The sequence below is a fragment of the Drosophila suzukii genome, chromosome 2R (genome assembly GCF_043229965.1).
Source record: "Drosophila suzukii chromosome 2R, CBGP_Dsuzu_IsoJpt1.0, whole genome shotgun sequence".
Lineage (NCBI taxonomy): Eukaryota > Metazoa > Arthropoda > Insecta > Diptera > Drosophilidae > Drosophila > Drosophila suzukii.
Window position 1 is genome coordinate 7,953,140 of NC_092081.1, and position 20,814 is coordinate 7,973,953.

General features: G+C 37.6%; 2 protein-coding genes across 13 annotated transcripts in view; both read left to right on the forward strand.

The window, feature by feature from the left end:
• Nucleotides 1-20,814, forward strand: part of SLO2 (slowpoke 2) — a 108,173-nt gene that overhangs the window by 25,594 nt on the left and 61,765 nt on the right. For 2 of the 12 annotated variants that reach the window (XM_070995081.1, XM_070995080.1), the window contains exon 1: nt 12,962-13,622. The exons of 2 other annotated variants lie outside the window; for them this stretch is intronic. Coding sequence is in view for 3 of the 10 variants with exons in the window: in XM_065863161.2 (XP_065719233.2) it covers nt 3,681-3,961 (281 nt within the window). In the remaining 7 variants the exon portion in view is untranslated. Of the gene's footprint in view, nt 1-3,376; nt 3,962-12,940; nt 13,623-20,814 lie in introns of those variants that run through there. 8 more of the 12 variants (XM_065863161.2, XM_070995085.1, XM_065863156.2 and 5 more) reach the window with 8 other exon arrangements.
• On the forward strand, nt 14,848-17,667 carry Ir47a (Ionotropic receptor 47a). Its single transcript, XM_017071888.4, has one exon. The coding sequence runs from the start codon at nt 15,702-15,704 to the stop codon at nt 17,490-17,492; it is 1,791 nt and encodes a 596-aa protein (XP_016927377.3). The 5' UTR covers nt 14,848-15,701; the 3' UTR covers nt 17,493-17,667.

The window sequence follows — 20,814 nt, forward strand, 5'->3', positions numbered from 1 at the left end:
AGCGAGTGTGTGGTTCTTGGATAACTTTTCCTCTCATATCGAGATGCAAACAGAAAAGAAAGCTAGGCAAAGTCGGAATAAAAATTCAATTTTCCGGCCAAAAAAAGTTTAACATTTTTCCTGCAGCCACAAATCAATTTTAAACTTGGCCGAGGCAGCCGCCAAAAAAAAGAAAATAAAGAAAGAAATGGAAAAACAAAACTCTTTTATGGATGTGGGCCAAAAGTTAGGGAAAAATGTTATACCATACTGGAGATGGAAAGCGAAATGAAATGAAATGAAGAGAAAAGAAAATGGATGAAAAGCGGGCTGATGAAAGCAGTTAAGAAAACTTTTTGATAGTGCATGCCAAGCATTTATCTCCTTTAAATTTTAAGGAAGATGCATATTCATGAGAATAGATAAGCAAAGATATCAAAAGAGTTCAACTCGTATGTTAACATAAAATAACGACACAAGGAAAGTTAATCTGATGATTTTAGATAAATTTTAATTCAACTAAATGATTCTCATATTTAGTTTTCTAATCCAAACCAAGTTGTTAGTCTTCTTTATTATATAACAAGATAAATTATTGTTGTATAAATACTTAATAGAGTTATCAGCCTTGCAACCCATTTGACCTTCCTTCCTAAACCATTTGAATGCCAAAAAAGGTCATGCCTTGCGCAAAAACAGAGTTCAAAGCGCTGCTGATGAGGGTAAGATACTGCTGACAACTTTTGACCAGTTTTCTAGGAGGGGGAAAATTCATTTCACATGCAAATGGGGTAAAAAGAGTAGATCACACAAGCTCTTTTTGCTAGTCTTAGGAAAAATGTCAGCTCAGGATAATCCGCTCTTGCAAAGCGGTTTCACCTTCGCTTTAAAGGAATTTTCCTCGGCATATGGCAGGATATATTATAAGCTCATGAGTGGGCTTTGCTTTGTTTTTCCCCCATATAATTTATGGCCAACACATGCTAGGCTAACACATTTTTTATTGTGTCCGCTCGGCAAACAGCCTCCCACCAAACAATTCCCGCATGTTTACAGAACTTCTGTTTGTCAGCCATTTTGAAAGACATTTCCTTTTCGGCCCCAACAATAAATGTTCTCTGTGGTGATATAAAAAGGAAAGAACTATTGTCACATGTTTCACTTTTCCATGTTTTTTCTGCCTTTTTCCCCGTTTTCCGGGGTGAGAAAGTTCATTAATTGATAAGGCGGCAACTTTGCTCATGTGTGTCGGATATCAACCAGGGAATTGTTCTGGGGTCACCTCCAGTTAATAAAGGCCAAAAGCCTATTTTCAGACATATATTATGTATGTGCATATATATTGGTATGTGGGGTAGGAATACCAAGGTTCACAACTGTACGGAAGCTTTAACTTTAATTAGACTGTTTTTATTGCAACATTGTTGAGTACTGGTAGACGAGATACTGTAATGTTCGGCCAAAAAAACTCTGGTAACTTAAAACTTTTATAAAAGGTGCATAAAAGTATGCAAGTAAATAAAGAAAAAATTCAAGTTTATATATAGCATACATTTGGGCCTCGTTTAAGGGGATTTTAAATCTTAAGAATCATTAAAGGCGTTTAAAACATGAAATAAATAGTTTAGGATAGATTTAGTCATTTTTGCTGGTCATGTATAAAACTTTTTCATTTTATTGATGAAGATACTGTATTCTTTAGTCAAAAATTCTCTGGTAATTTAAAATCATTAAAAAAATCGCCTAGATGTATGCAAGAAAAAGAATAGAAAATTTATAAGCTTAAACGCAGCATACTTTTGGGCACAGTTTAAAGGGATTTGAAATCTTCACAATCATGAAATGATTTTGAAAATAAAATAAATAATGAAGGTTATAAGGTTTATAAAAACTTGTTCCTTTTATTGATGAAGTGTAACTTTCACATTTTTACTTTCCTTTAGCTTTGGCTGGTATCCAAAAGGTATGCGACATGAAATACATTTGTAATCATGACCTTACCAAGTGTCCCTTGAATATTTCTGTCCAACAAATATCGCTTGACTGTAGGCCATTAAATGTCTTAGTTATACAAAACTTTTGCTACCAAATCGCGTGCACCACTTAAGTTTTGGTTACAAGGAAGTGGGCGTGGCTCCAGTTTAGCACACTTTACATTTGTTAATTGTGGCACTTAGTTGGCCAAGTTATTGTGTCGCATGCAAATGGCCTTAGGGAGCTTTTCAACGCACTTTGGCCAAGAAATTCTTTAAATAACTGTTGGACAAAAAACATAAAACTCAAGTAGCCGAAAAGAGTAGAATAAAATGTTTGTTTATATGGCGAAAATATGGGGACCATCAAATGGGAGTTCCCCCAAAAAAAGAGGCAAGGGAAAATTTAATTTTGTCAATTTCTCGTTCGCGACGTCTGACAAAACTGCAGCTTTTTGTTTCGGGGTGTGCAAGGGTGTGTCTTTTTGTGAAATTTATTTTTCATTATGCTGATGAGAAGCGCTGTTCGCCACGCCTCAAACTCATTTCAGCTTGAAAAGGGTCTGAATACTGACATTTTTTTGGGAAGCATAATGAAGAAATGTGATTAATTACAAGGATTACCAGATAGCAAGAAAATTATTAACATTTATTTTTGTTATTACAATCTCGTAACATTTTTTGTTGCTTTAATACTCAGAAAACATTTTAGGATGTGCCTTAAAGTATGCATGTGAATAAATAGTGGTCTTCCTGGATGAATTAAACATATTCCTGCATTCTTTTAGTAACCTAAAATTACATTTAAAAGTTTGTTTTTCAAAATTCTAATGATTTGTTTGACACCAAGCATACATTTTTTGTAATATTTGATTTTATTTATCTATTTTTTGTGCCTTTCTTCACTTGTAATCCACGTATCACAAGAAAAGATCCAATAATAAAAGTTTTAACAGATTAGTTGAGATATATTTTGATTACTGAACAAATTCTTTTTTATTTTTTAGTGTTTTTCAAATGTTATTTTCAAAAATTTTGCAAGGGTATTTAAGCAAAGTATTTACGCTTTGAAGCTTGAATATATCATCTGTAGTTTGCAAATTCAACAAAAAAATTTTTCATTTTAACATGGAAAACTTGAACACCTGCTCATCTACAAGATGTCCAAGCCTTTTGTGAGCATTTCAAAAACTTCCTTGGAGATATTCAAGGATTTTGATTGATTGAAAAGCTGCCTGATTGATTGTCTTGGTATTTGAACCTTAAACTTTGCAAATTTTTGCGTGCTGCATGTCTGGTGCAGTCAATTAACCAGCCCAGCGAGTGTGAGGCAGATGAGAGGTCGTCGGGTCACCAATTTATCACTGTCACTTGGTTCCAGAAAAACGGCAATGTGGCTAGAGACGAGAGCGGGATCGAACGATAAAGAGCGAGGGACAGTCAATTGTTTGGGCTGATTGTGCTTAATGAAGTGTCGGATATGTCATGAGCAGAGACAATAAACAAGGCTTCGCAGTCCGCAGACGGTGTTCGATGCAGATGCATCTGTAAGATACAAAAAAAAAAAAAAAAAACCAAATGCCCGGGAAAAGTGAGATGTGAAAAGTGCAAAGTGTGCCAGGGAAAAATCCAGCTAAATTATGTAGGCCTGGTCGAAACCGGTGACCTGGTCAGAATCGTACACATATCCCGAATCCCGAATCGTCCCCCGGTGCCGGAAAATAGGAAATGAGCCAGAACCTCCAAGTGAGCTACACCGCGTTGGGCATGTCGGACGATAATCAAACCTGCAGCTACTCGATGCCCTCGGTGGCGTCGCCCACCCACAACCACCGCCTGCAGCGCAATGTCAACTTCAATGAGGACCTCAACGACCTGGCCGGCTACCCCCCGCAGCAGCTGCCCCCCGCCCCGGCGGTCCGGCGTTTCTCGAAGTCCATTTTCCAGCGACCGCGCTCCATGTCCGTTTGGAGTGACATCAGCCGCAGCAGCATGCGCCTGGATGAAAGGTGAGTGACGGCTGGAATTCGGCCTCGGGGGTAGGGGTTAGGGGTTAGGGGCTTGCGGTCACCTACACTGGGAAAATAATCCTCAAACTTAACTCAAGTCACAACATTACAAACAAGAAATTCGGCTAACCGAAATTTGTATAATCTTGCACCTATGACCCAGGTTAATATTGCTGACCAAATGATATTTCGGTTTATGTGTGGAACATTTTTTAAAGTGAAGTGCCCGCTTTGAATCTGTCTTTCAATTGCATAGAAAAACACACATGTCTAGGCATAGAAATAATTTTTAGAGCTATTGATCTTAACATGTGCCAACCCATTTAAATGGGATTAGGTTCCTTAGTCATGTTTAGGTAATGCTTAGGAAATATTATCAACATTGGGGCATTTTTCCTAAATCTAAAAAATTGCATATTAAAATTAACTATTTTTATACTAGAAATAATTAATTTTCATTCATCATTCACTATAATTCATCATTGATTATCATTCATAGTTGATTATCATTCATCATTCAATGTCATTCATCGTTTATTATCATTCATCGTTCATTATCATTAATCATTCATCAATCATCATTCATCAAATCATAAAATCATCAAATCATAAAATCATCAAATCATCAAATCATCAAATCATCAAATCATCAAATCATCAAATCATGAAATCATGAAATCATGAAATCATGAAATCATGAAATCATGAAATCATGAAATCATGAAATCATCAAATCATCAAATCACCAAATCATCAAATCATCAAATCATCAAATCGTAAAATCATCGAATCATCAAATCATAAAATCACCAAATCATCACATCATCAAATCATCAAATCACCAAATCATCAAATCATCAAATCATCAAATCATTAAATCATTAAATCATTAAATCATTAAATCATTAAATCATTAAATCATTAAATCATTAAATCATTAAATCATTAAATCATTAAATCATTAAATCATTAACTCATTAAATCATCAAATCATTAAATCATTAAATCATTAAATCATTAAATCATTAAATCATCAAATCATCAAATCATCAAGTCATCAAATCATCAAATCATCAAGACATCAAATCATCAAATCATCAAATCATCAAATCATCAAATCATCAAATCATCATATCATCAAATTATCAAATCATCAAATCTTCAAATCATCAAATCATCAAATCATCAAATCATCAAATCATCAAATCATCAAATCATCAAATCATCAAATCATCAAATCATCAAATCATCAAATCATCAAATCATCAAATCATCAAATCATCAAATCATAAAATCATCAAATCATAAAATCATCAAATTATTAAATCATCAAATCTTCAAAGTATTTAAATGACCCTCTCTTGCTTGAGCAATAATAATAATAATAATTCTTTTAGTTTTGATTTATTTACACATAAAAATCAACAAAAAGGAAATCGATTTTAAAGTGTTTCACAAAAAGCTTGTGGTTTATTTTTCTTTAAAATTTTTTTCCGATCGAAATTCCAGTCTTGTAAATTTTTGGAAAACAAGAGGAACACATAATATGTTTTTACCCAGTTAAAGGTTTTTTTAACTTTTTACATGGAAATGTTTTGCAAAACAACTCGTTCCATTTAAAATATTTTTCTTAACGTATGTTTTTAAGAAAACTGATATTGTTCCAATGTTTTCTCCGTGTGAATCAGAGGTTCGTAAGCCATTCGCGACATGTGGTGTGGTCGCCAGTTGCTTTTGTGTAGCCTTTCCTCAGGCAAATTTATGTGTTTTCTGTATTCTTAGGCTGATTGCGTGCGTTGGAATCTACATAAATATTTGCTTTTATCCGTCAAAAGGCCTGACAATGGGGATTATTCCCCGAGCGATTCCTATAGGGGTGCGTGACAGAGAACGAAGTGTTATAAGCCCAATCTGATTATAGCCAATCCATCAAGGACGCGAAATCGATTGAAAGTTGGCATTGGTTTAAGAAATACTTTTTACATAGCTTTATCACGATATAATAATTTCCTTCAGTGTTTAATACTTGATATAAAGTTAACTAAACTGATATATATATATTTGTATTTTTAAAAAAATTTACCAAAGCTAATTTACCAGAAAACACAGATTTTAATTAAATAAACAGATTGGCGAAAACACAAATGTGAATGTCCCCTGAGTGCGATTTAAGCTTTTTTAATTATCACAGATTTACAGATTTAACCGCATTAAATCGCGCTGTTCCATATTTGCCCATTTCATCTAAACACACAATTTCTGCATAATTGTTATCCATAAATCTCGCAAATATACGCAAATTAAATTTGGGCACCATGTGCCTGAGCCATTAAATTCAGCGCTTTAATGTCTGGGAAAAGCTTGAATCAACTTTGACACCCACGCAGAATCGTATACGCTTGGAAGGACCGCCTCGAGGTCAGTTTAATTTAGTTTTAGCACTTTGACTTTTATTATCCTGTTATACAGTGCTATCTGTGATTATTGTGTTCTCCCCCAAAAGCGGCTATAATGGGATTTGGATATGGGAGTGGGCAGGAGCAAGGATCTAGACTCTACTGGCTTAAGTGCTAATTTGAGATTAATGAAAATATAGATAACGATGTGGGCATCACTTTTGGAACAAAGGACTAAACGAGAAGTGTCTCTCTTTTCGAAGTGATACAAAAATTTATTACAACCAAAGACAGATGAAATCGGTATTGATGCACGGTTAAGATCCAATTGAGTTTGGTTAGTATGTAACCACATTGACCATATTCAAAGGCCATGCAACAATTCTTAAATTCTGTGGTCCGTTTATTTGTTATATAACGTGATTTTCGGAGTTATATAAAGTTTTCACAACCAAAGAAGGTTTTTGTAGTTATTTTCTTACAACTAAAGATGGTTGGAACTTGTATCGATGTTCAGGATCATGTATAAATTGTTTAATTATAAGGTCTGCATATTTGTCATTCAATATGGATTTTTGAGTAATCCAGAAATTTCTTACAACCAAATAAGTTTTTCACATTTATACAGAAATTTCTTACAACCAAATACGCTTGGAATTGTATTGATGTACGGTCAAATTCCAACTCAATTTGGTTACTTTATAACGACAGTTCTTTCGAATCTATGCAACAATGCTTTAATTCGGTGGTCAGTTTATTTGTTATTCAATGAGCTTTTCGGAGATGACCAGAATTTTTTTACAAACAACAGTTTTCGGAGTTATACAGGAATTTCTTTACAACTAAAGAGGGTTGGAATTTATATTGATGTACAAGTTCAAAAGGCTAAACTTTAATTATGTGGTCTGTATGTTTGTCAATTAATGTACTTTTTCGGAGTAGTTCAGAAATTTCTTACAGTATTTTTGGAGATATACTAAATTCTTACAGCTAAAATCGCTCGGAAATCATTTTGAAATAGTTTAAATTCCAACTGAATTTGGTTAGATTACAACTACATATCTTAGAATCCATGCAACGTTAGATTCTGTGGTCGGCATATTTGTTATTCAATGGGCTTCACTTTGGTTAGCAGGATGTGGCACGTAGCTGCCAGACGGAAATTTGGCTCAGAAATTTTTGAATGAATTATGAGTGGCATGATTGTGTGCGAAAGGAGTGGTGGTGGCCGTCATTCAAGTCAACAAGTCGGAGGGCCCGTGAGTTAGCTGTGCAAACTTTTGTGGCTTTCGCCTGCAGCACAGCCAATTTACGTCATCAGCCCGGTGTATGCCAATTAGTGTAAATAACTCAATTATGCTCGGTAGTGCCGTTCCCTTGACGGTGTGTGTAGATATCGACACCTCTCTGATTGGTGATTACACCCTCTGGGTGTCAGCCATCCTGGCAATTGGCTTGTCAGATCCTCTCTGGCTGGAAACACATTCACCAGTTTTAACCATTAATTAAGACCGTTCTTACAATGGTTTCTACCCTATTTAATGTGCGAGCGCGTAATTGAAATGAATGATTATCGCCCGGATAAAAGTGAAATGGGCCAATGGAATGCTAGATAGAGTTTAACGGCTTTTTAACGGTGTTTCGTGGCTGAGATCTCAACTATGCTCAATGTCTAGCCAAGACTCTTTGGTATCGTTTAAGCCATTTTATTGCTATAAGAACACTACACTTTACCTCTTCACCAAAAAAAACTCCTTACAATAGCCCATAAAAGTCGAGAGTGAAACGCCAACAGCACAAGCTCATATATCAGAAGCTATTGAAGAACATTAAGGGCTTTAGTTACAGGACACACCCACAAAACGTTAGTTTGCACTGAGAAAAAATATTGAAAAATAGTTTCATATCGGTTACTCCTATTGTTTCTAATGTATTTAAAACGTATGAATGTGAAATATACTTTTTATGTAATGAAGCTGTCTTATACGTATAAGACTTCTGGATAAAAAGTGGAAAAACTTTGTATATTTATAAAATTACCAGTAATTTGTCCAATAAATATACCATGATCCTTTAAGAAGCAATTCTAAAGCAAACATATTTTAAGAATTATCCAATAAAAGTATATAATATATTGGTATTTATCTGAAGTATTGTATTTTCTCTGAGTATTAAAATTTATTGTGGTTTCATAAATTCTTCTCTTTTGCTTTGCAGGTGAGTGAAAGTGTCTAAATTAACGTACGATTTTCTCCTTTGACTGCGGTAAGTAAAAGTAATAAGATATGTGGGCGGAGAATAGACTTTATCATGTGTAAACTTTGTTGTTTGTGAGCAGCCCAAGAAGTTGCTCCTTGACGGGCGTCCTATTAATAACATTTTATCTGGGGAAGAACGAACACCTTTGTCTCTGTTTGTTGTTCCATGGCGAATTCCTAGGAGGAATTTGTGAAATTTGCAAATGACTTCTCGCATTCCGAAGTGGTCTTTGCTTTTGTCGGCCGCATTTCATTTTTCCCTCCACGTACTCATAAAACAATCATAAAAAATGCCGCAAATCATCACTGACGAAGGCAGGACCGCCCCCTTGGGTTCTAGGCAGGTGTATATCTCCAGTTTTTCTGGCATCCCTAATGTTTTCGCATTGTTTATGTTATGTTTATGTCATGCCTCGTGTGCGTGCCTCCTAATTGTGTTTTACGTGCGAGTTGGATACCCCGCATTTGGGAATCTAAGGGATATATATGTATATGGTGCCACTCCCTATATAAGAACACACATTTCAGACCCGCTGATATCTCTGGCCTGTCTGATGTGTAACGATACGTCTGCAATTGGCAGTGGGTTTAATCTCCTTGGTCCCTTTGCAATTTCTGTTTTCCACAGCAGATGTGGGGGATTTTCTGTGAAAATATTTGTGTGACATGGCAATGAAAATATTGATACTGACATATTTTAATTGCTCCCCGGAAAAGAGAATTTCATCCAGAGTAATCAACCTCATTCTAAAAGAGCAGCTGAGAAATAAAAAAATTTTAAAGACTTAAAGAATTTAACAGAAGAGATTTTTGTAGTTTACTATGTTACTAAAAAATGTGAAAACTATGATGGAACTATAAGAGATCTTAAGTAATTTCTTGATACATATGACCAGAACAACAGGTATTTCCCAGTCGAAACGCAAGACTAAACCATATTTCAACTTATGTTTACAAATTTGGTCTGAATTTGAATTATGTCAGTGTTACCCAGAAAACCAACTGGACTAACTGCAGCATGGCTTTATATTTATGCCCTTTTAAAGATCGTAAAACTTACTAAGCTGCGCAGCTTTATTGCTGATGAATTTTGCGACAAATATGAATAATGCATTAAATTTCGCAGTTCATCTGATTATGAAGCAGACAAATGCCGTTGCCTCGAATTTATGGACTTGGCAATTGGGAAAACTAGTTCGCAATGCGTTTGCTGTGCAAGTAAACTCAATAAATCGAGAGCGCGTTGCCCTGCTCAACAACTTAATAACATTTTCCAAGCACACTCCATTCGAAAACCCCTCTCAGCAAGCGTTAAGCGATTCGCGCTATTCATAGCCACAAGGATAAAACCATTCAGAGGAAAATATGGTTAAAGTGCTTGGCAGCATACTTTCAGGCGGGCGTCATTGCGCACATTACGTATACGCCTCGTTGCGTCATAAGGTTTCATTAAAAAATTAATGCAACAAGTCCCCACGAATGGGTAATTTAGGCTTTGCCTAGATTTTTAAATTAATTTACCACATTTAGCTGCGTGTGCGTGTGTTAAATTCATTAATCCCAGTTCAACAGGAAGGCAACATAAATGGCCAACACCATTTGCTTTCACTGAAATTGCCAATTAGGCAGGAGGGCAGTTGCAACATCAGTGAAGGCCATCGGAGGTCAACTGGGGCCATAGAAAGGCCAGGAAAAGCTGGGAAAACCAGGGAAAAGCGAGAAAGGGCCAACGAAAATGTCAGTTGAATGCGATTTGTGCCTAAGGAATGCCCGCTCCTAGAAGTTGGCAATGGTTCGCACATGTTTCCCATTGGGTTTTCCCTCCTCCTCCCTCAATTTCCCCTGCTCCACCCTTTCTCTCTCTTTTAGATTTTCCTAACCAACCTTTCTCTTTGGTAAAAAACCATCAAATTTTCTCTTACTTTCTATACAACCACGTGTTCGTGCTGCTTATGCTTTCACCTTGTTATTCGCAGTTCAAGCTCACGGGACAGAGAGGTAAAATGCCTAGAAAGAGACAGAGAGAGAGGGAGAAGAAATGGGCGAGAGAAAGCTGTGGGGAAAGTGAGATAACGAGAGCTTCAAAGGACATTGTAAGAGTTGCTCCTTTAACGGTTAGACAGCTTTCATTGCATTTGATTCAGGGAAGCTTATTTTGGAGACTTTTGTTTTCTTTAAAAGAGCAACAGATGGCGCTGTATAGTAATGTTAAGGGACATGATAGTTTGATTATAAATGAAGACTTTTTTATTAACTAGCATACGACTAATCCATACCAACACATATCTCATAAATATATGACTTTATTAAGGGATTCTTCTTTTCTAACATTTCTACCCACCATTTGGGGTAATATCTTCCTTACCTATTTTATTCCATTCATAGCTGTCAAAATGCTTTACAAATTGCCTCCCCATTTACCAAACATGCATAAATATGTCCACATAACGATGACTATATCAACTACAGACGGCAATCGAAATAGCCGTACAGACTCTCAGCCATGCCGTTCGTCCCATTCCCAGGCAATAACATCCTTTGGCCAGGACAACTACGATTAAGATGCAAAGTGAATATTAGTATGTTAACACACTTTTGGCCCCTGTCACCAGGACCACTTTCCACTTGACTTGACTGGAGGCAGCTGCCTTGTTTTGTTGTCCCATCCTGGCTACTTGAGTCCCGTCCCTCTGACCTCATGTCCTTCGGCCTTTGGGTCCTTGGATCCTTGCGTCCTTACGTCCTGGCAAACTGTTTGGCTTGAGTGGCCATCCAGCTGCGTGCCCCTGTGTCTGGCATTCGTAATGAAATTCAGAGAAGAAATGCCTGTGCCAACCTTAAATGTCCTGTGTGCCCACCGACTTTGGTTGGAATTGATTTATTGGCTCAGCTTGGGCTCAGGCCAAGCACCTATTTGTTTTCTTTTCCGGATTACTAAATATCACTTATTTAAATATGATTTAGTGGTTAAGAAGGTGTTGCATAAGGCTAAGTAGTTTAAATGTCATTAGTGATCCATAAAGGCTTGCATAATAATAAATGTGGTTCGTCAGGTGATGAAACTTCTTTAAATATTTTATCAAATTTAACCAAAGGAACATAAGATAACAAAATAGTTAAGCAGATACGATGGGCTAAAAATTTTTATGAACTAAATGATTTAACAAGGTTTTCAAAATTTATTTTTTCTTCAATAATTTGTACTCAATACTTAAATTTAGATTCAATGAATGATTTAAAATTTGTTTTTTTCTTGATTTTTAACAAGTCATATATATATAATATTCAAAATCGAATGAAAAACTAGGTAAACTTACTGTTATTAAACATTTTGAATGTTATTTTACTTTAAAAAAAGTTATTTGAATGTTAAAATATAACATTAATTTGAAACTGGTATAAATTTGAAGTATAATTGAGTAATAGCTCATGTTTTTTAATTGAAATTAATAAAAAGTTCTAGTCTTTATAATGTCTTTTAATAGATCTGCTTGAAATGGAGGTAAGAAGGAACTGTTTCTTAATAATACTTGGCTTAAAAATTAAGAAATAGTTGGTCAAGTAGGACTTACATTTTGTATGACTTTCCTAGGCAGATATTAACGAATAATAACGAATAATTATTTCTTATTTTCATTTTGACCTCATAGATTCTTTAAGTGATTTCCAAGTGCTATTGAAGTTTGCCTTTTCTGACCAGGAATTTATGGTTTGCTGTTCTCATTTCAGTGGCTTAATGCTGAGCTTATTGCGGCTGCCACTCACCTGTTGCCGCTGGGCGTGAATTTAATTATGGCTCCATAAGTGATTTGTGGCGGGCCGCAAAGTTGAAATTCAAATCTCGAACTGAGTTCGGTGACGAATCGCAGCGAACTGAAGCCGTGTGCCAGTCGTAAACAAGCGATAATTGCACTTTGAGGTTGCACGACTGTCTATCTTTATTTCTATTTCCCATTTCCCCCGCCGACAAGTGCGAGTTATGTGGGAACCTGGCCCAAAAAAAAAAAACCAATCCAACTAACCAACTTAACATGGCCCAATTGTGGGCCGCTCTGTTAACTTGGTTAACTTGGTTAACAGAGAAGCTTTGAGCTTTTCTTTTGCACTCGGAAAATCCTCCCCAGTAACAGTAATGTTAGTTCAATCGGGATTGGGAAAATATATGTTAGTCGGTCGGCTTTGTCGGCTTTCCACGCTCGGCATTCAGTTCAGTTTGTTTTTATACTTTGCACATGAAACATGTGATTTCCCTCGAACGCTCGACGCCGAAGCCAGAGTTTTCTTTAGAGTTTTCCCCCCGCCTCCCAGCCGCAAGTGTGAGCGAGAGGGCGAGTGTTCGTGAGTGCGTTCGTGAGTTTCGTTCAATTGTTCGTGTCGTAACGTGTCGTGTCGTGTCGATGACATTTTCCCAAAAAAAGCGAGATTCTGTTTGGTAACGGAAATCGCCGGAGTGCTAATTAAATTTGCATCTGCCCTGGGTGGCAGTTAAATTTTTTAGTCATAGAGATTAGCAAATAAGTGTAATTAAATCGGTAAAGAAGAAAAACTCTGCCATAAATCGTAGCCAAACTAGTCTGCTGTGTTATTTTCCACATGGCCCTGCATAAATCATCAAGACGAAATGCAATAAATCAGCTAGTTCTGGTTAAATATTTAATTTCACACACCGAATGATATAAGTGGCAATAAAATTTCCGTGCGAATTTGTGCGCTGTCTGCGAATCCATGTGCATAAATAAATGAGGCTGTGACCAGCCAGTTGACCCGTGAGCCGTTATTTATCGTGGCATCCACCTGAGGACAACCGACCAACCCGAAAGTTTTCGCCTCCAATTTATTGCCAATGCCGCGCTCGCGCAATCCGCAGTCCTTTGGGCCTCATTCTTGGCCAGCGAAAAGAAGCAGATCCTCAATAAAAATCCTCAGACAAGGCACAAAATCATAAACCCCATAGAAACCCCGTACTACCTAAACCCAAATTTCATTGGGACCGGAAAAATGCCAAAGGTACGTTGGAACCACCGTGTAACATTCAAGTGTATTTCCGCTCTCGACTCAAGTGTGCATCCGCATCCGCATCCGTATCCGCATTCGTATCCGCATTCTGACTTAGATAAACTCGAATTCTTGTCCTTAGCAATTCCCGTTTTGCCTTACCGTTTTGTTTGTTCTACGTGGGTAATTTTTTATATCAATAAAAGTTTATCTGAACGTTCACCACACACAAAAGTAGTTTGCCCTCAGTATTTATCTGGGCTTGGTCGCGCACTCGGGAATCTTGAAAGTGATGGGGAAAGGTTTTAAATGGTGAAATAAAAATAAAGTAGTTTTTGGAAAGGGTTAGGAGTTGCAGAGCCGTTGGGGATGGTGTAGAATGCTTAACAAGTTGTCTTGATATTTGAAAAATACGACAGTATACACCATTGTGAATACAACGTGAAAAAAATGTGAGTGTTTCGCGGTTAGCAATTGCAAATGGAATAAAAACCACACTTTTATCATTTGAACGTTCGACAAATCATTTATATATTACAATAATTAATAAGTTTCAAGATTTGGTCCAAAAACCTTTTTTTAACATTTAAGTTGTAGCTTCAAATAACGCCCATATACTCGTATGATATGATATTAAATTATATATCGAATAATGTTTTGTAGACCTTTAATTACATTAGGTTTCAAATGTGAGTGTTTCGCGGTAAGCAATTGCAAATGAAATAAAAAACCACACTTGTAACAAATCATTCAAATAATACAATGATTAAATTGTTTCAAGATATGATCCAAAACAGTCTTTTAACATATAAAGTTGTTGCTTTAAATAACGTCCATATACTCGTATGACATGATATTAAAATATACAGTACATTAGGTTTCTTGTTAAAGAGAAATGAAAACTGGGTCCCTAAATAAATATGGAAGTATCTGTAAATACATACACTTTTTTTTACATTTTTTTAATCGACTTAAATAAAGCATTTCTCCGCAATATATCACCTTGTTTATCCAGCTAGCTGAACGGGATACGTTTGTATTTCGTATGTGAAAAATAGGTCAAAGTTATAACTAATTTGATTGTTGAAAATATAAAAAAAAATTTATGCCGTGTCGATTACAGTTTGGTATTTTTAGATGCCCGTAAAACGTTCTTCCGCTTAACTCTTTGTCTTTAAATTATTCTTGAACCTAATAGTCCCTAATTGACCTAAAGTTATAATTAGATAAAGGAAATCGTTTCAACTCCACTGGTTGAGCTTGCTGAAAAATATTGTGTGTTGTGTTGCCCTTTTCGTAAAGACAAAACCCCTGCTGAGGGGCCGATACCCAAAACCCCTTTGAATTCCTACTCTTGCCCCACCATTTGTGGTTTTGTACCGAGGTTTGTTGTTTCTGTTGCTTTGTTGCATTTGACATTATGCGCATTAAATGCGCTTGAAATGCTCCACTTCCTCCGGCTGCTGCGACTGCTCCTTCCTTCCACAAACACAAACTGACATTGACAGCGATAAGAGGTCGAGAAGGGGGAAAACCGGAAGTGTCGGTAAGGCGACAGAAGAGCCAGGAGCAGAAACAGGAGCAGGAGCCAGAAGAGCCAGGAGCCATGAGCCAGGAACCAGAAGACTGGAGCCTGCAGACAGAGGTAGACAGCTGCCAAAGCGCTTTGTAAATTATGTCGTTGAGGGGCTTCAGCTCGAGTGGGTTTTATGGGGAAAGTAACCAAAACCGGAATGAAAGCACTAACCGTATGGCAGGACATAAACATGTGTGTTCGAAAGTTTCCCCACTTTCCAAATGTTACAACCCCCCCACAAATGTGTTCTGCCTTTAATTAAATATGTACAAAACCTGGTGGTTGCCGCGGTGTAAAGTAATTTGAATTTAATATTCATGCTAATTTTAATATGAAAACGCAGTTCGCGGATTACAGTGCGTATACGTAATGCTTAGCCTGATTGCGGGTTTGCAGAGCACTTTAGATGGGGTTTAGATTTAAATGACATTAGTGCTGAGGTGTGCGGCTATGAATTTAAAAGCGAAAGTAACATCCGGCAGTGAAATCAGTTGAGTTCCAAAGGGCCATAGGAAATGAGGAAAGTTGGCATTTTATTCTATTTGTTGGTCAGTGGAGTGGCTTTTGCAATGGGACATCTTCAATTTCTTAAGGAATTCCTGGAAGCAGTGCACAAAGAACGAGCCTTTTCAACTATACTTCTGCTGCAAAGGGGTGTTCAAAGAAATGACTTACTTCAAGGACTGTATCCCTTAGTCTGGCCTATAATTCGTTTGAATGAAACTCAAAGCATTGAGTTGGTGAACCATTACAACAAGGAATTTCTGGCTGTGGTTTATATGGAATCCAAAGTGGACATAATGTTACTCTCAGCACTGGCAACCAACTTAAATCATATCAGAGAGGCGAGAATTGTGATTTATCTGGAGTTCAATACTTCTGAAGACCTTCTCGAAGAATTCTCGCAAGCGGTAACTAAGCAGAAGTTCCTCCATCTCTTGGTTATAGATAAAACATTGCAAGCTCGACGGCTTGTTCCCTTTCCTGAGCCCAAGTTCCAAGTGATTGATGAACTTCAGGAAGAAAACGAAATATTCCCACTTCGCTGGAACAACTTTATGGGTAAAGCAGCTGTGACAATGCCCGACTTGGTGACACCAAGAAGTTTCCTTACGACAGATCCAAAAACAGGTCGCACAAAAATCAGTGGCTGTAGTTACGAAATTATTAAGAACTTTGCAATCCGGTACAATATTACTTTGCAATTGCATAGGGCCCTGAATGATAGTATGCGTCAAACGGAACTCATAGAGAAGACCATTGGGGGAGAGATAGATCTGCCAATAACAGGGCAGTTGATCAACTTCAGACACCCCAACGGATCTAGGATTGAGCCTCTTTTGGGAATGACGGCTCTGTCAATTGTAGTGCCCTGTGGAAAAGAGTTGTCATTGCTTGAAAGGTTCCGTCTTATCTACGGATATGCATCGTCGATCATTTTTTTCGTATCTTATATCCTGTTGAGCACCATGGATGTTGTACTTCGGACCCTTGATGAAAGAATCAATCGAAATCCAACTCGTTTTAAGCTACTTAACGTAGTTTTTAACCTGCGGGTGCTCCGTTGTCTCCTGTCCATGTCGATTCCTCTGGGGAATCGCCTTAGATCCTTCATGGGACAGATTACAATGGTGATGAGCTTCACAGGCCTGATCCTGGCTACCATCATAGCCGCACAAACCAGCACTGTGCTGACCATGAAGCCCCAGTACCGACACATCATGAACTTTGAGGAACTGCGTGATAGTAAGATTACTGTGGTTTTCAACAACCTCAACTACAAAACAATAACATTGGCGATGGATGCCAAGTTTGTGTCAAGTTTTTTGCCTAATATCTTGGTAGTGAGTGGATGGGAACAAATGAAGATGATCAGTGATTTGAATTCAAGCTATGCCTATCAGACATATACGTACAAACACGACGCTTTCTCGATGCTTCAAAAGCACTCTACCCGAAAGGCTTTGTGCAGGTCCCCCAATTTGGACCTGGTCAGCGGACTCACCTATACGGCGGTCCTGCAGCAGAACTCTATTTACGCACTGGCTTTACGGGATTTTGCCCTTGATATCTGGAGTTCTGGACTTATAACTTACTGGGTCGACGTAGCGCTCGATGAACTTACGTCCACAATGCGGCATGTTCGATTCGGCAAGCTACCGATAGTTACAGGATATCAAGGCCTTAACCTCCGGGACCATCAAGGCGGTTGGCAAGTTATCGTAGCAGGTTGTACTCTATCGATTTGTGTTTTCATCGGAGAATTACTTGTTCATGGGATAGGCAGAAGGATGAGGAATATATAAATCTAAAAGAAAATGTAAACAAAAAAGTATTAAAAGAATATATTTTAACAATGCACAGTATATGCACATTATATAAAAATTTAGCATACACAAAATGTTTATAATCCCCACAAATACAAATACAATAAACAACTGTCAAAAATAAATCTTAGCATAGTCTTTACCAAGAAATAAATCTTCGGTCAATAAAATATAATCTTCTTAAAAACCTTTTTTAGCATTACCATGATATAACAATTAGTTCTTGCTGCCTTTGCTTTGTAGAAGGGGGTGAACATATACGAACTTGCATATAATATATCATATCGTAGGTCAAAGTGCGTATACGTAATGCCAGAATTGATTACGGGCTTGCAGAGCACTTTAGATGGGTGTCAGATTTAAAAAACATTAGTGCAAAGATCCACGGATATGGGTTTAAAAGTAAAACGAACTCCGCCAGTAAAGTCAGTTCAGAACCGAAAATCATGAGGAAAGTTAAACTCCTATTTTGGATAATAGTCAGTGGAGCAATGGCTTCAATGGAGCAACTTGAGTTTTTAAGCAATTTGCTTCCAGCCGTTCACAACGAACAATCGATATCTACTCTTCTGCTAATGCAAAGCAAAGTTCATGGAAAGGACCTTCTTCAAGGATTGTATCCCTTAGTCTGGCCTATAATACGTCTGGACGAAAATCAAAGAATTGAGTTGGTGAACCACTACAATAAGAACTTTCTGGCTATGGTGTACATGGAATCTGAAGAGGATATAATATTACTTCCAGCACTGGCCGGCAACTTTAATCATATGAGGGAGGTCAGGATTGTGATTTTTCTGGAGTTCAAATTATCTAAGAAGTTTATTGAAGACATATCTTATGAAGCAGAAAAGTATAAGTTTCTTAATATATTGATGATTGAAAAATCTATAAAAACTCTGCGACTTTATCCATTTCCCCAGCCAACCTTTCAAGTGATTGACAATCTGCTAGGAGAAAACAAAATCTTTCCCGTTCCCTGGCGCAACTTTATGGGTAAAATAGCTCTGACGGATGACGATTTGGTGCCACCACGAAGTTTTTACTTGATGGATCCCAAAACGGGTCGAAAAAGACACGCTGGCTTTGTTTATAAGTTTTTTAAGAATTTTGCCCGCAAGCACAATATCACATTGCAACAGCAGATATACCTGGACGAAAGTACCACCCAAGTAGAAATCATTGATAAGACAATTAGGAACGAGTTAGATCTTCCAATAACGGGCCAGATGATAAACTTAAGACACCCGAACGAAAGTAGGACAGAGGCCCTTCTGGGCTTCGTATCCATATCCATTGTAGTGCCCTGTGGACAGGAAGTGACAATGTTTGAAAAGTTTCGAATCTTGTTCGGATTTGCAAACCACATTACCTTTGTTGGATCTTACATTTTGCTAGGGATTGTGGATTTTGTCCTGAGAACACTATACGATCGATTGGAGCACCACCATTACCGTTTTCAATTTCAAAACTTGGTAGTTAATCTTCGCGTGCTGCAATGTATTTTGTCCCTGTCGATTCCAATGGGGAATCGTCTTCGATCCGTCATGGGGCAACTTACAATTGTGATGAGTTTCACAGGCGTTATATTGGCCACCATGCTAGGCGCCCAACTCAGCACTTTGTTGACCACGAGTCCCCAGTACCGACACGTCATGAACTTTGAAGAGCTGCACGAAAGTAACTTAACTGTGGTCACCAACCGCCTCATTTTCATGACGATTCAACAGCAGGTCGATCCGAAGATACTGTCAAAGTATCTGACAAATACCTGGATTGTAAGAAGCGAGGAGCAAGTGGATATGATCAAATCTTTTAATACGACCTATGCCTATCAGGCATTCACCCATGTTGGGGATCCTTTTACGAAGATGCAACAACACTCCGCTCGGAAGGTCTTTTGTATGAGCCCGAAACTCGATTTGGTCAATGGAATCTCCGTGTTTACCGTTCTGCCACAGAACTCCATTTACGCATTTGCCCTTCAGGATTATTCAAGCCGGGTCTGGAGTGCAGGACTTTTATCTTACTGGCTCGACGAAGCGATTCAAGAAGTATTGTCGTCAACAAGGACTATCCGATTTGAAAAGCTGCCATTTACGACAAGATTTATACCTCGGAATTTACAGGATTACACAGAATCTTGGAAAATACTTTTGTCCGGTTGGTCATTGGCCTTTTGTGTTTTCATCGCAGAAGTACTTCTGGAATATCTCAGGTGTAGATATCAATAGTTTATATGCTTCATTAGAGTTTTATCTTGCATAATTATATGCTTAAAAAGTTAATGAAGCAGAAATGTTATTTGTGTAATAATCTATGTCGTTTAAAAATGCTATTATTCTTTCTTTAATACACAAATTTTGATCGCTTTGCTGGAAATATTTTCCTTCTGCTGTATTTCTGTGGAACTTTATTTTATTTGCATATTTAAAAACACATTTAAAACATGAAATCAGGTATCTTAAGTACCAAGCACTCCATTACAGCACATTCTAATGTCTTGAATAAAAGCTTTAAACGTGAGTTCAAGGTGGGTTGCATCATTCCGCCGCCTTTGACTATCGGGCCCCTCATCAATGACAATAAAAACTCAGTCGTAAAGGGGGCACAAATGACATATGTGACGATATGCCAGGCATTTATGATATCCAGGCGAAGGGCCCCCAGTCAAGAAGTTACGACAACCAATGCCGGATTGAGTGTGGGAACCAAGCATAAAGTCGACATATGGGAACTGAAGTTCCCAATGGCCAACCTTGACCGCATTTAAGAATATCCCGATTCCCGGAACGCGACTATTAATTACGGAATAATAAATGCTTATGATACGATTGATGTTATTGATGAGTCCGGTTCGGGTGTGTCCAACTATTGGTCAACTACAATTAGGGAAAGTATAGATCGGAAGGGAAAACCCTCTTGAAAGTCAATCGATTGACGTCAGTAAACAAAAATTGGGCAGAGGAAAAAAAAACCAAAAAAAAAACACTGTGTAAGGTGACACAATCCCACAAAAGGGATACACACATGGGGCCACAGGGCGTATGCGTCACGTGAACCGTCGCTGTCGAAAGCCTCGGAAGGGGTTTAAGTTCTCAACTTACGCGCTGCCTTTATGCCCGACTTAACGGGTAAAAAATAAACGAAATCCCGCAGCTAAAGTTACGATTCTGCTCTTTTCGGCGTTTTATCATTTAATTAAAATTTAAATTGTAACAGCTAGCGGAAAAATCGGCGAAAAGCTGAAAGCACAGGCCAAACTTTGTACCCACAAGTATTCATATGTATGCGAAGAACTTTC